Source organism: Oryctolagus cuniculus, chromosome 11, assembly GCF_964237555.1.
Source record: "Oryctolagus cuniculus chromosome 11, mOryCun1.1, whole genome shotgun sequence".
Taxonomy (NCBI): domain Eukaryota; kingdom Metazoa; phylum Chordata; class Mammalia; order Lagomorpha; family Leporidae; genus Oryctolagus; species Oryctolagus cuniculus.
This window is the reverse complement of record NC_091442.1, coordinates 120,431,471-120,447,134: the sequence shown is the minus strand read 5'-3', so window position 1 is coordinate 120,447,134 and position 15,664 is coordinate 120,431,471. Positions and strand designations below refer to the sequence as shown.

General features: G+C 46.3%; 1 protein-coding gene across 3 annotated transcripts in view; it reads right to left on the bottom strand.

The window, feature by feature from the left end:
- ATXN10 (ataxin 10) overlaps positions 1–15,664 on the bottom strand; it is a 156,909-nt gene that overhangs the window by 21,521 nt on the left and 119,724 nt on the right. For all 3 annotated transcript variants that reach the window (XM_017339764.3, XM_002723648.5, XM_051840579.2), the window contains one exon: positions 869–932. In XM_017339764.3, coding sequence (XP_017195253.2) covers positions 869–932 — 64 coding nt within the window. The remainder of the gene's footprint in view (positions 1–868; positions 933–15,664) is intronic.

Genomic DNA, 15,664 nt, shown 5'->3' with positions numbered 1-15,664 from the left:
CGGGACTAGAACCCGGTGTGCCGGCGCCGCAAGGTGGAGGATTAGCCTAGTGAGCCGCGGCGCCGGCCGCAGTCTACTTACTTTGACACATGTGCTTCTCATCATCTCCTGCTCTCTCCGCAATGCAGGCTATCCTAAGGGCACTGATTTTAAATGCCCTGCCCCCCACCCCCTCCACCTCCTCCACCTCCTCAATGCCTCCTACTGGCCACACTCTGAAACCCTCACAAGGCCTACTCAGACCCCCAGCATGCAGTGTGACCAGGGCAAAAGACGAGACTGAGTCTGGCTCTCACCATGGAAGTCAAACAGTTGGTTTCATCTCAGAAGTAAGCAGGTTGTGCTAGGACCCTGGTTACTCACTGACGTACCAGGTCAGCTTCATACACACAACCACTTAGTGACATGGTGGGAAAAGAGCGCCTTCCAGCAAGGGCGGCCAAGCCAGGAAGGCGCAGAACTCGAGCCCCCAGCTGCAGTACGGGGGCAGGAGGACAGGGCCTGCAAGTGCAGAATTCGAAGCCACTGAAATGCCTCTCCTAGGCTTCCACGCTGTGAGCACAGCCCCTCCCAAGGACTGCAGCCCTAGGTCCCTGAAGTCATTAGTGTGCCATGCTCACACCCCAAGGAGGCACACACAGCACAGGCGCCTTGAATGAACGGCACGTGTTACTGCCATGCTGGCTGAGAATGTCCCAACTGCCACAAAAAATTTAACTTAGTATACTGCAACGGTTACAGAGCTATTCTAACACCTCAGCTTTGAGAAAGTGGCTTGGCTATTAGGAACAGGCAAGCAGGCTAGTCAACTATGTGGGCCAAGGCCCCTGGTTGTGACCTGTACGTGATGATTCACATGCAAGGATACAGGGGTTATTGTCATCGATTCTGCAGCTGTCCAGGATCAACGGAATGCCATCCAGCTCATTCACCTGGAGAGGAAGAGCACAAATTTACAACAGCCTGGTTAGAACCACAGATCACACACAATATGTCTGTTTTTCCTTTTTAATTTCTTCTCTCAATGTTACAACACGGCTTGTACAGTTATCCAAAACATCTATATCAACCTGATAATACTTCAAAAGAGACATAAAGTGGTAATTTAGGGACTGCAACATGGTGGAGGAGGGGGCCGGCGCTGTGGCATAGCAGGTTAAGCCTCTGCCTGTGGTGCCAGTGTCCCATGTGGAAAACAGTTCAAGTCCTGGCTACTCCACTTCTGAATCAGCTCCCTGATAATGGCCTGAGAAGAGCAGCAGAAGATGGCCTAAGTGTTTGGGCTCCTGCACCCACATAGAAGACTTGGATGAAGCTCCTGGCTCTGCCTTCGGCCTGGCCCAGCACTGGCTGTTGCAGCCATCTGGGGAGTGAACCAGTGGATGGAAGGTCTGTCTGTCTGTCTGTCTCTCTCCTCCCCGCCATCCCTCCTCCCCCCCCCCCAACTCTGCCTTTTGAATAAAATAAATAAATCCTTATAAAAAAAAAAGTGGAAGAATTGCATTCCCCGGGTAAGCAAGAGAAACATCTGCAGAGGCTGGCGCTGTGGTGCAGCGGGTTAAAGCTCTAGCCTGAAGCGCCTGGATCCCATATGGGTGCTGGTTCTAGTCCCAGCTGCTCCTCTTCCGATCCAGCTCTCTGCTATGGCCTGGGAAAGCAGTAGAAGATGGCCCAAGTGCTTGGGCCCCTGCACCCATGTGGGAGACCCGGAAGAAGCTCCTGGCTCCTGGCTTCAGATCAGCACAGCTCCAGCTGCTGCGGCCATCTAGGGAGTGAACCAGAAGATGGAAGATCTCTCTCTCTCTCTCTGTCTCTACCTCTCTCTGTAAGTCTTTCAAATAAATAAAATAAGATAAAATAAAAATAAAATAAAATAAGATATGGACACAACAGAAGACCCCTGCAGCCAACACATCACATTGACAAACTGAAGAATAAAAACATGATTATCTCATCATGCAGAGAAAGCATTTGATAAAATACAACATCCTTTCATGATGAAAACCTTAAGCAAATGGAATATAAAAGGAACATTCCTCAACATAATCAAAGCAATCTGTAACGACTCCACAGCCAAAATCTTATTGAATGGGAAAAAGTTGGAAGCATTTCAACTAAGATTTGGAAGCAGACAAGGATGTCATGCCCACTTTTATCACTGCTATTCAATATAATCATGGAAGTTTTAGCCAGAGCCATTAGGCAAGAAAAAGACATCAAAGGGATACAAATTGGGAAGGAGGAAGTCAAATTATCCCTAGTTGCAGATGACATGATTCTATATAGAGAGGATCCAAAAGACTCCACTTAGAGACTACTGGAGCTAAGAAGAGTTTTGTAAAGTGGCAGGATATAAAATTAACACATAAAAATCAATAGCCGTTGTTCAAACAATACCAAGGCTGAGAAAGAACTTCTAAGATTAATCACTTTCATCAAAATGTCCATGCTATTGAAAGCAGTTTACAAATTCAATGCAATCCCAATCAAAATACCAATGGTATTCTTCACAAATCTAGAAAAAAAAATGGCACAAAAATTCATAAGGAAACACAAGAGACCCTGACTAAAGCAATGTTTTACAACAAAAACAAGGCCAGAGGCATCAAAATATCAGAGTTCAAGACGTACTACAAGGCAGTTATAATCCAAACAGCCTGGCACTGGTGCAGAAATAGACCTACAAACCAATGGAACACAACAGAAACTCCAGAAACCAATCCACACATCTACAACCAATTCATCTTTGACAAAGAGGTTAAAATCAATCCCTGGAGTAAGGATGGTCCTTCAACAAATGGTGCTGGGAAAACTGGATTTCCACATGCAGAAGAACAATGCAAGACCCCTACCTTAGACCTTACATGAAAATCCACTCAAAATGGATCAAAGACCTAAATATACGACCACATACCATGAGATTACTAGAGAACATTGGGGAAACTCTGCAAGACACTGGCATGGACAAAAACTTCTTGGAAAAGACCCCAAAGGCACAGGCAATCAAAGTCAAAATTGACAAATGGAATGCTATCAAGCTAAGAAGCTTCTGCACTGCGAAGGAAACACTCAACAAAGGGAAGAGGCAACTGACAGAATGGGAGAAAATACTTGCGATTCATGAAACTGATAAAGGATTCATATCCAGAATCTATAAAGAGTTCAAGAAAGTCAACAACATGAAAACAAACAGTCCAATGGAGAAATGGGCAAAGGACTTGAACAGGCATTTTTCAAAAGAGGAAATTCAAGTGGTTGATAAATGAAAACATGCCCAGGATTACAGCTATCAGGGAAATTCCAACCAAAACCAAAACCACAACAAGGTTTTACCTCACCGCAGTTAGAAAGAATCTCACACAGAAATCAGCAAACAATAAACACTGGCAAGGATGTGGTGAAAAAGGTACCCTGGTCCACTGTTGGTGGGAATGTAAACTGATCCAGCCATTGTGGATGACAGTACGGAGATACTCCAGAAAGTTGAAAATGATCCAGCAATCCTATTCCTGAGAATTTGCCCAAGGGAAATGAAACTGAAATATGAAAGAGTTATGTTTACAGAAGCTCAATTCACAATGGCTAAGATATAGAATCAACCTGGATGCCCATTAACTGAAGACAGGATAAAGACATTATGGTAAAAAAAATATATATATACACACACACACACCATGGAGTACTACTCAGCCATAAAAAAGAATGAAATCTTGTCTTTTGTAACAAAATGGATGCAACTAGAAACCATTGTAATTACTGAAATTAGCCAGTCCCCAAAATACAAATACCATATGTTCTCCCTGATTTGTGGTAAGAGAGTACCGTACCAAAAATGTAACATATAGGAGTAAAATCAACATTTTGACCTTTGACGATTATTTACAGCCCTGAACAGTGTTCTAGTTTTTTCCTTCTATCTTTTTACTACTTGTTGAACTCTTTACTTAGTGTAGGGTTAATCTTTTTTTTTTAAAATAAACATCTTATTTATTCCACTTCTCCCACAAATTATTTTTTAAAGATTTTATTTATTTAAGATGTAGTTACAGACAGAGGGAGAAACAGAAAGAAAGATCTTCCATCCGCTGGTTCACTCCCCAAATGTCTGCAATGGCCAGAACTGAGCTGATCCAAAGCCAGGAGCCAGGAGCTTCTTCCAGGTCTCCCACATGGGTGCAGGAGCCCAAGCACTTGAGTCATCTTCCACTGCTTTCCAGGCCATAGCTGGGAGCTGAATCGGAAGTGGAGCAGCCAGGACTTGAACCAGCACCCATATGGGATTCCAGTGCCACAGGCAGAGGCTTAGCTCACTATGCCACAGTGTGGAACCCGCAGGCTTAACCTTCTGAGTGTGAAGTAAACTGAAAATAGATCATTGTAAAGATCTGAGAGGGATTCAGAAAGGAAGGAGAAGGCAGGGTGGGACATATCACTAGGTTCCTAAATCTGTATATGTGAAACACCTAAAATTTGTATACCTTAAATAAAATTTTTTAAAATTAAAATTAAAAATTAAAAATAGTACTAATTGGGGCTGGCACTGTGGCGCAACAGGTTAACCCTCTGCCTGTGGCACCAGTATCCCATATGGGCGCTGGTTTGAGTCCTGGCTGCTCCTATTCCAATCCAGCTCTCTGCTGTGATCTGGGAAAGCAGTGGAAGATGACCCAAGTCCTTGGGCCCCTGCACCACGCAGGAGACCTGGAGGAAGCTCCTGGTTCCTGGCTTCAGAGGTGGCTGCTGATCAACTGCTTTGAAGCCATGACCAAGATACAATGATGAATGACGAAAGACAGTGCAGAACCAGCTGAAGTGTGACTGCTATTATATAGGAGGAGTATCATTTTTTTTAAATACTGGGGGAACAACAAAGGGTTAACTCAACAGCTAGTCAGGGTTGCCCACAGGGTGAAGAGGAGGATGGGGCAGAAGCAGCAAGAACAGACACTGGGAATGGATTTTGTGTAATTCTGATTTTGGAGGACTGTTATACAATTTTTAAAATCAAAGCTATAAAAACTTACAGCAAACAATTAAACTAATAGTATATAAAGCAAAGAATTAAAATACTACTCTGACTTTCCATCCCTAGAGAGATACATCCTGAGATCACAGAACCACTTTCAGTCACCAGAATGGGAGGAAAGATGTGGGGACTGTTATCCTGGACCACTGCTTTACATCTGCCTTACAGCACTAGGAACCCAGATTTTCTGCCTAAAAAGTCTCAAAGAAGTTAATTGTACAATTAAATTAAAAATATTAGTATGAACACAGGATACTGTTCTGTTCCCCAAAACTATTATTTCTTAGCTTTGTCTGCTTCAAAGAAGGCCTGAGAGCAGAGACAACCCAGCAGTGAAATGCACGGCTGCTGTGAGGGGAGCCCCCTCAGCCCCACGCCTGCAGGACGCCCAGACCTGCATGGCTCGGCTGCAGGACCGCCAAGGATCTCGGTGCCACCGACAGGCTCAGTGTCACAGGAGCCAAAAGAGAGGAATGCATTAGTTGGTAATCACTGGCTCTCCTTTTAATAAAAGATTTACTTATTTGTTTATTTGAAAGGAAAAGTTAGTGAGAGAGCTTCCATCTGCTGATTCACTCCCTAAATGGCCACAACAGCCAGAGACGTGTTAGGCCAAAGCCAGGAGCTTCATCAGTCTCCCACGTGGGTGCAGGAGCCCAAACACTTGGGCCATCTTCTACTGCTTTCCCAGGTGCATTAGCAGGGAGCTGGATCAGAAGTGGAGCTGCCAGGATACAAACAGCCAAATGGGATGCCAGCACTGAAGGCAGTGGCTTAGCCCACTGTGCCACAGCAGCGGCCCCTAGGAAGTACAGTCCAAGGTGAGGCATGGGGCCACTGCCTTCTGTGGGACAGGAGAAGAGGAGGAGCTGGCAATCTAGCAGGCCATGTAGTTGGATTCTTTCAATAACATTTGGGCTTGAACTTTCTGAGTCTTTTTTAAAAACTTTATTTCCCTAGTAATTCATTTTACGCTACTAAAAGCTAGTTAGGATGGTCTTAGGGGAAAGGCAACTTACTCTTTGTCACAGACGGTTGAGGTGCAGCAGCATGGAGGGCTAGGCCATGATGGAGGGTTGGTCCTGGAAGGGGCCACGTGTTTGAGAAGCACAGAGGGTAAGTCTTATGGCAAGCTGGTCGTGGTCCCAACTGGGAACGTATCCAAAGCTCACCAGCCATGTATCTGCCAGCAGGACAGGCTGCCCATCACCCAGCCTCCAGTGGAAGTAGAGCGAGTGTCAAATGCACTGGCCTTGCTGCTGACACCGGGTAAAGAGAACACAAGCACCTAGCATGGGCGTCGCGAGGAAGGACCACCAGTGGACCCTCAGCAGTTCTATGTGATGTGAGATCCAAACTCCTCAGGGACACGGGTGCACCTCCATGCCAGACAGAGGTCATTTTCCAAGCCCGCGGTTCAGGTTAGCCAGGGGAGCACACAGCACGGGACTCACTGGGAAAGCCTCCCTGGAGAAATGATGTTTAGATCACGAGAAGAATCGATAGGAATAAAGTGGAAGAACAACATGGCTGTGGTTCTGGGCAGGGAGGGAGTGAGCAGAGGTGGGAGACAGGAGCACAGACTGGCCGAGGAACTGGGACACAGCACAGGAATGTGGAGTGGGCAGCAGGCAGTCAGTCCAGCTACGAACCCAGTGGCCGTGGGCCAAGCAAGGAGCCTCCAGTTTCCTTATCTGCAGAACTGGGATGAAGGGCCTACTTCAAAGAATGCCTGTTGAGTATAGAGCACACTGCTGTCTGGTTAGCACACTGGCAGGTGCTTGTTTAAGCAGGAGCACTGTGCACAGGGCAGTCGCTGGGGACACCACACTGCTAACAGACAAGATGAACGCTGCGGCAGACAGGTGGGCGGTCGCTCCGGAGAGCACAAGGACACTGGAGGCCTCCAAGGGCTGAATCTAGCCTTCCACTCTGCACCAGGCCAAAGCCTATTCAAGATTAATCATTCAATGCAAAAACAGAAACAAAACCACACCTCATTTCCTTTTAAAAAAAGAGGGGGTGGCAGAATTCTGAGCTATGCTAAGTGAGTAAGACATTCTTCAGAAGGAAACCAAGTCACACGCTAGAACCTGGAATCTCAGAAATCGTGATTACGCCAGAGTTGAGGGCGTGTGAACCCAGGCAGTTATTCCTCACTTACACTGCTACATTACGAAAGGATACAGGGGAACTTTTTATAGAAGCTCATTAAGTGTTTACCACGTAAGTTACTTATTCTAGACAAGGATGAGAAAGCGCATACGCACTCAGAACGAGCACAGGCTAAGGTCACCGGGAAACGCGGCACTGATGCAACTGTTCCAGGACGGGGGACTGACTGCAAGGCTTCCCTGCCAAGGTTAAGGTTACTGCTGCAGCAAGAAGCACAATTAGAAATTAGCAAGTTTTCTTCTGTTAGCACTTCATAAAACAAGGGAGCTGTTTGTTTCTTTACCTAACAAGTTGGGAACTGATTCCAGACCCGTAATAAATGAGTCACAAGTTGTAGCTCACATTGAGGAGCCAAGCTCCGTCAACACACAGCCACAGGGCAAGGCACCTCAGCAGACAATAAGCCTGGCTTACACAAACTAACACTTAGCCTCTGGAAGTAAACTCTAAGCAGAAGGACAGCTAATTGCCGTGCTACCTACTCCCCGCCACGCCAGCGGTCACGTGAGAGAACACTGCAAGGTGAACGGGCCTCAAAGCCCCTTTGGAAAAACACCTTAGGCTGACAGCAAGCAGGGCCGCCCCTTCTGGCTGCTTTCACACCGAATGTTGGGTACAGCCACAGGGAAATCTAACGAAAGGTAAGAGCACAACACCAAGGGAGCACTCCTGCTTAAATACATACCACATCAAATCTCAGCGACATCTGGGAATGATGGGTCCCTAACACACACACACCCCACCCCCAGGAGAATGACCAGCGAGGACGCGGTCTGGGGATGGGGAGAGGTCAGTTGGGGGCGAGCCCAGCAGGGGCAGCCGCGGGGTGAAGGGCCAGCAGCAGCACCAGCCTCCACCCCTGCCCGATGCCCAGCCACGACAGCGGGAGGCGGGCAGACTATGAATTCCTGCTCAGTCCTCTAACAGTGTGGCCCTGGGGAGTTTTCTGAACTACTTCCAGTCTAGATCTTCTTCCATGGAACAAGCGAGCCATGCCCACATCCAGAGCTACTGTGAGGACCATGCGAGACCGTGCTCAGAACAGAGCCGAGCACACCAGGAGACTCCAGGAAGTGGCGGCCATCAGTCATGTTTTTTTTGCTCAGTGCTGAATCTCTTCAGGTTGCCTTTACCATTCATACCTGAAAACAGCCAGAGCTGTCCGTCAACACCCAGCACCCATCCTCCAACAACATTCCATCACAATCAGGAAATGCGCAGACACGGGTTCCTCTGAGTGAAGGCCATGCTGCTACCGCCACAGCAAGGAGGCCTCAAACGTTACCACTTCCACAAACAGCGCACCATTGCCTCTGCACTGCACTGCTTCCAGGACGCTCTGCGCGGCTCAGCACTGCGCACTTCAAGATCAAGTCACTGCTTCAGTCGCCAGAGTGGGGGGGAACAAGCCTCAAGCCGCACCCACATTTGCAGACACGCTCTCTCTGGGCCAAAGTCTAGGCCTGTGGTTCTCAACCCTGGCTACAGGTAACAGTCACTTGTGGTTCCAACTCCAGAACAAATGTCCAAGTTTAGGCATCAGTCTTACACAAGCGCTCCTGGAACAAACAGCTGGTTGAGAACTCCTGATCTCTGCAAAGCCCAAGGCACGCGCTGCGCCAACATCTCCAAGACGAACTGCTCTAACACTGCCCTCTGCTGCCTTGGTGGGACTCTAAATGCACCTGTGAGATACACTGTACATACAGTAAGCTGCACCCACACCTGTCAAAGTACAGGCAGACGGACACAGAGCACTTCCGTCATGCTACCTGGGATCTTGGGCACAGTGTCACCCCGTGTGGTACCAACAGCGTTCTTGTATTATTCTTGACATCAGCAAAAAAATACGCAGTATGAAATTAGCTATTGTGCCCGGTGTCATGGTGTAGCAGGTAGAGCTGCTGGCTGCAGTGCAGGCATTCTATATGGGTGCCAGTCTGTGTCCTGGCTGTTCCACCGCAAATCCAGCTCCATGCCGATGGCCTGGGAAAGGCAGAGGAAGATGGCCCAGGTGCTTAGGGCCCTGCACCCACGTGGGAGATAAGGAAGAAGCTCCTGGCTTCAGGTCCACCCAGCTCCAGCTATTGCAGCCATCTGGAGACCTCTCTCTGTCTCTGTCTCTCCCCCTCTAAATATGACTTTCAAATAAATAATATTTTAAAAATGTTAATTAGCGTTGAATTTTTTAAACAGATGTCCTTTATTATGGTGAGGGCGTTCCTTTAAATTTTAATTTGTAGAAAATTTTGTCACGAAAAAGCGGTGAATTTTGTGTCAATGGTTCTTCTGTATTGAGATAACTGTATCATTCCCCACCCCCACCTATTACATCCTTCATATGAAAAGTTAGTGTTTCATGTTCTAACTTTAAACCAACAGTGCATGGCTGGAGATAAGCCACCACTGTTTACAATGCATCACCACTTTCATGTATTTCAAAGGATGATAACAGCCTTAGACCAGGGGCCAAAACTTGGGCACCCAGAACTCAATGCAGACACCCCACGTGGGTGGTAGGAACCCAATTCCTTCAGCTATCAATGCAGCCTGCATTAGCAGGAAGCACCCTGATACAGAATTTATCAATTGTGTTGAGTACGCTGATTTTCTGTTTCCTGCTTCAGTGACTTCCATTCCGATTTTCTTCTACACTGGCATAATTTGCTCTTGATTTTATTAGCTTTGCAAGCCACAAATTTACTTACATACACCGTATCTTCATTTTCATCAAATTCAATATATTTCTAATTTCCATATAATTTGCCTTAGACATGGGCTGTTCAGAAACCTATTGTTGAATCTGTAAGCATTCTGAGACCTTTAAGGGTATTACTGCCGATTTCTAATTTTATTAGTCAGAAAACGCACTGGACACGTTCGTTCTTTTCAGTTCATTCAGATCTGCCGTACAGCTCAACGTGCGCCCGCTAGGTCAGTGCTCCAGGTGTATGCTGCTATCTGGCCAGGGCAGTGTGCTCTAAACTGCGATTCCTCGAGCTGACCAAGTTTTCTATATCCATTCTGACGTTCTTCAGCTTGTTCTGGAAAGTATTAAGTGTTAAGATCTCCAGGACTGCGTACCTGTATCACCTTTCAGTTCCATCAGTTTTAGCTTCAGATATCTGAAGCTCTGCTATCAGCACTTTGGATTGCTATGTATTCTTGATGAAATGACCCTTCAGTCATCGTGAAATAACCCTCCCCCCCAGGAGTATTTCTTGTCCTCTAATCTATTTTACTGATATTAATACAGCTAGTTTAGCCTTGTTGCAAGTGCTTGCACGGTACATCTTTTTCATTCACTTTTATTTATCTTTAATTTTAATGTATACATCATATAATCGATTTTTGATTTAAAAAAATCCAATCCAATGGTCTCTGTCTTTTAATTGCATATTAAAGTCAGTTACACTTAATGTATTTACCAACATGACCGGGTTGAAGTCCATCTTTTTTTTTTTTAATTTATTTATTTATTTTACTTGAAAGTCTGAGTTACAGAGAGGCAGAGGCAGAGGCAGAGGCAGAGGCAGAGAGAGAGAGAGAGAGAGAGAGAGAGGTTTTCCATCCGCTGGTTCATTCCCCAATTGGCTGCAACGGCTGGAGCTGTGCAGATCTGAAGCCAGGAGCCTGGAGTTTCTTCCAGGTCTCCCACGTGGGTGCAGGAGCCTAAGGACTTGGGACATCTTCTACGGCTCTCCCAGGCCACAGCAGAGAGCTGGATTGGAAGTGGAGCAGCCAGGACTCAAACAGGCATCTATATGGGATGGTGGCACTGCAGGCAGCAGCTTTACCCACTATGCTACAGCACTGGCCCTGAAATCTATCATTCTGTCATCTGTTTCCATTCGTCGTTAACTGCTCTTTATTCCCCCTTTCATCTTAACATTTAAAACTGAGAATGAAATTATGTTACCTTTACCACATATTTAACGTTCTCAGACATGTACAGATCAGGTGTCCACACGCGATCATTTCCCTTTATTCCTACAGGATTTCCTTTAGCAGAGCAGCACAGTTCTGCCGGTGACAAGTTCTCTCTGCTTACACTCTGTCTGGAAACAACGTCATTTCATCCTTACTTTTGAATGATACTCTATTTGTATATGTAAAATTCTGGACTGACAGTTTTCTTTCAGCATTTTAAAGATGTCATTCCATTGATTCCTGTCTTGTATAATTTCTGAGTGGAAATCTGACATCACTCTCATCTGCTGTTTCACACAGACAGAAGTCAGTGAATTAGACAGAGCGCCACAACACCATGCAAGACCAACCAAAACCAAAAGCTGGTGCACATAAACACTGACAGAATGGAAAAACACCAGAAAGACCAACGAGGGAGAACACAGAGACATCCTTTTAAAAACAATAGTATGAAAAGTAGCAAATATTTAAAGACAACATAAATAAAACAAAGCATTCTGAACATTAAAAAAAATCTAAATGGAATGAATATTTCTAAACAAAGTAGAAAAACACCAAAATCAACACAAAAAATAAGAAGTTTGAATAGCATAATGATTATTATAGATATTAAAATGACAATGACTCACTGACAAAAACAAAGACCAAACAGCTCTTCAAGTGAGTGCCACCAAATTTTCAAGGACCAGGTCACCTATTTTGCATGCAAATTGTCCAAAAGCAATATAAAAAGAGGGAAAGTTCCCAATTCAGTTTATGAGACTAGTATGACTATTCCAAAGTCAGGACAACACAGGCCGACGCAAAAAAGACACAGGCTGTTTAAACTTAAGATACCCCCAAAAGAATCCTAGAAATATTATTAGGTTAACTAAATTGAATATGCTACTAAAATATAACATGATCATTCCAAGTTTTCTCAAAAATGCATGAACAGATTAATGCAGAGGAGAAAATCCACAATTGATCCTCAATGATGTATCCCTGACCACCTCAGACACAAAAGAACCGCTGGTCATGTCTAGTCCCTATTTATGATGCTTAAAATTTTTAGTTCTCATGATTAAAAAACTGCTTACATGCTGGAACCGATACGAGTATCACACTGAGAGGTGGGGTGAGTGCTAAAGACTAGGAAGACCATGCACTTGGATACTATCTCAAGGCACTGATGCAGAAAAGTAAATTCAACAAAATATTGTAATTTTGAAAGGTGTGGTTTGGAACATCCTGTCTCTAGAAGTAAAAAAAAAGGCTCAGCAAATCAAAGAGGAACTAGAGTGATGGGAAACAGAAGCAGTGGAATAATGCAAACAAAGCAATAATGCTGACTTAGCTGAAGGAAGTTTTTTTTGTTTTGTTTTGTTTTTTAAGGAATAAAAGTTGAAATCTTAGGGAATAGAATACATAGAAAGAATATGGAAATAAAGATGTAGGTCAGGAACAGAAAAATGCACCTAGTTCTAACAGCTCTTGAAGTGGAGGAGATGCAGTAGTTACTGCAGCAGAAACCATGAGCTGCGCACAAACCCCAGGAGAGAAGCGTGGCCTGGACTCACCGGAATTACTCCTATGAAGGAGCACAAGATTAAAGATCAGGGGCCGGCGCTGTGGTGCAGCGGATAAAGCTACCGCCTACAGTGCCGGCATCCCATATGGGCACCAGTTCGAGTCCCGGCTGCTCCACTTCCTTATCTAGCTCCCTGCTCATGGCCTAGAAAGCAGTGGAAGATGGCCCAAATCCTTGGGCCCCTGCACCCGCATGGGAGACCCTGAGGAAGCTCCTGGCCCCTGGCTTCAGATTGGCGCAGCTCTGGCCGTTACAGCCCACTGTGGGGTGAACCAGCAGATGGAAGACCTCTCTCTGTCTCTCCTTCTCTCTCTGTGTAACTCTGATTTTCAAATAAATAAATAAATCTTAAAAAAAAAAAAAAAAAAGATGACAGATGAGTGAGGAGACTGCTCCCAAGTGCACAGGCCCACCAGCTTTCCTCCACCAGCCCCTTCTCTCGGCCACAGTCTGCTCTTTGGCACCAACCATGACGTGCTGGTTTCTGGGGACAGACTTTAGCTTGAGGAGACTGGTGTGGGGCCCAAGTGTTTTGAAAATCCTATGTTCTGCTAACTTCCCTAAGTGAGGCGTATCAGCAATCTGGTATTGGTGCTCCCGAAAGAACCACACAGGTCTGAGCAAGAGCAGCCCAGGCCGCAGCTATCGAAGGGCCCAGAGCCTAGAGAAGCAGCAAGAACCCCGTCACAGCTCAAGGAGCAGAGCACTTTTAAATCCTGGTTTCTTTGTATTTCAACACACAGTAGCAAGAGAATTTGACTCTAATGCCTTTGGACATTAATTTAAAATGAAATGTAATCTTCGGATTTCAATACCTCCCTGGGAATATGATAATGAAATAAAGTTAATAGTAAAAATGGAGTGTCTCCTATGGGTATCCTAGCAGTGCAATGAGTTCAGGCCTCTCACTAGAGCCTCTCAACATGGAATGAGTTTCCTGCCCTGAGGTCACAGAGACTTCGCAGTTAATGAGATCTGTGTTTTGTTCTGACCTACTTCAATCTGATGTGGGCAAACCTCCACTCCCCACAGTGGTCCAGAAGAAAGAACACGGGCAGAGCAGCCCCTGGTGCTGACAAACTGAGCTTCTCTCTGAGGGAGACACTGCCACATGCCTGGGTACCAGAAGCAGAGCCCAACACATCAGCAGCACAACACGGAGCTCTGCACACTGGACTCTCTAGGTCTCCTTCCCACGGTGGGGACAGGCAGGTCCGGGCCTCCATCAGTTGTGGAGTCTACAGTACACACGGCGGCCATTTGTTTGCACGTCTGACTCAAACATTATAATGTGGGGCTTTCAATTATAAGAACCATGTGAATTCATTCATTCTGTACCCCTTGCATTGTCCTTAGACAATAACTACATATAACTGCTTGCTTAAAAAATTAAACATGGGGGCTGGCGCTGTGGCACAGCGGGCAAAGCTGCCATCTGCAGTGCCGGCATCCCACATGGGCGCCAGTTCAAGCCTGGCTACTCCACTTCCAATCCAGCTCCCTGCTCATGGCCTAGAAAGCAGTGGAAGATGGCCCAAGTCCTTGGGCCCCTGCACCTGCATGGGAAACCCGGAAGAAGCTCCTGGCTGCTGTCTTCAGATTGGCCCAGCTCCAGCCATGTGGCCATTTGGGAGTGAATTAGCGGATGGAAGACCCCTCTATCTGCCTCTGCTTCTCTTTAACTCTGCCTTTCAGATAAATAAATGTTTTTTTAAAAAAAAGCAGAAAAAAATTACACATGTATGTGAAGAAGACAGAACATGTCTTATGACTGATTCCACCATGCCAACTCAGGAACTAACCAATGGGTATGTACAGAGTAAAACTTAGTGGGGTGAGAGGGAAGTAAACACTCAATAAAAACATATTCACAGACTATAATTCCCAAGGCAGAAATAAACAGGGCCATCCACCTGAGAGGGACCCAGCAGGCTCTACTTGAGAGGAGTGGTCAGGACAGACTGTTTTACACTTACACTGAGACCGAACAACCAGAGTGGCTGTCTCTCCAGCGGGCAAGAGCCCTTACCACAGGGGGAGTGAGAAATACCAAGACCTGAGTCGGGAAGAGCGGGCATCCCGCATTACAGAAGTAACTGTGCGAGCCCAGAGGCAACGGCGGAGCTGAGAGGCAGCCGCAGGACAGAAGCCGACCCTGCTGAGCCCTGTTCTCAATGCGTCTCTGGGCCGGCGGCAGCAGCAGCTTCCTCTGAGGCCCCAGCTCACCTGGACCAGAACCTCTGGAGTGGAGTCCACAGACAGCATTCGACAAGCCTTTCAGGTGGTCACGATGCCCTTCACAGAGGGAACAAGTTTTCAGTCTTCACTGCGAATCTAAATCACCCAGGGCCTTCACAGGACCAGTGCAGTGGGCCCACCTCCTGCCCATGAATGTGAACCCTGGGGACCACAGTTTTGGCACATAAACAGAGGTTCCTCCACTTACAATGGGGTTATGCCCCTACAAGAGAGCTGAAAGTAGCCCACGTCAAAGATGGATTAACTACACCAAACCTATCAAACATCCCAGCTAAGTGACACGGGGGAGCAGCAGCTGAGCACATCACTGAAGAACACCAAACCATGCGCCCACAGCCCAAAGATCAAAACTCAAAGCACAGCTTCTACTGAAAACCTACTGCTTCTGAGCCACAGTGAAGTCAAACCTTCTAAGCTGAACCACCCTAGAGGAGGACCACCTGCTCCCCGGGTGATCCAGACTTACAGCAGGGCAGGAGATGGTAATTCCTCCCCACGGCCCCTGAAGACTTTACGCAGCGGAACGAAACAATCCAATCCAGGTTTTAAGATGGTGACTGTGAGCTGCTCTGGACCGTGGCTGCACTTTCCACTAGTTAACCATGCTCCACAAACAACAGACGGGAAATTACAGAAACGAATCTCGAGTTTCAGATTTCACATTATTCTGAACAGCATGATGGAAGCTGGTGCCACTCCCTTCA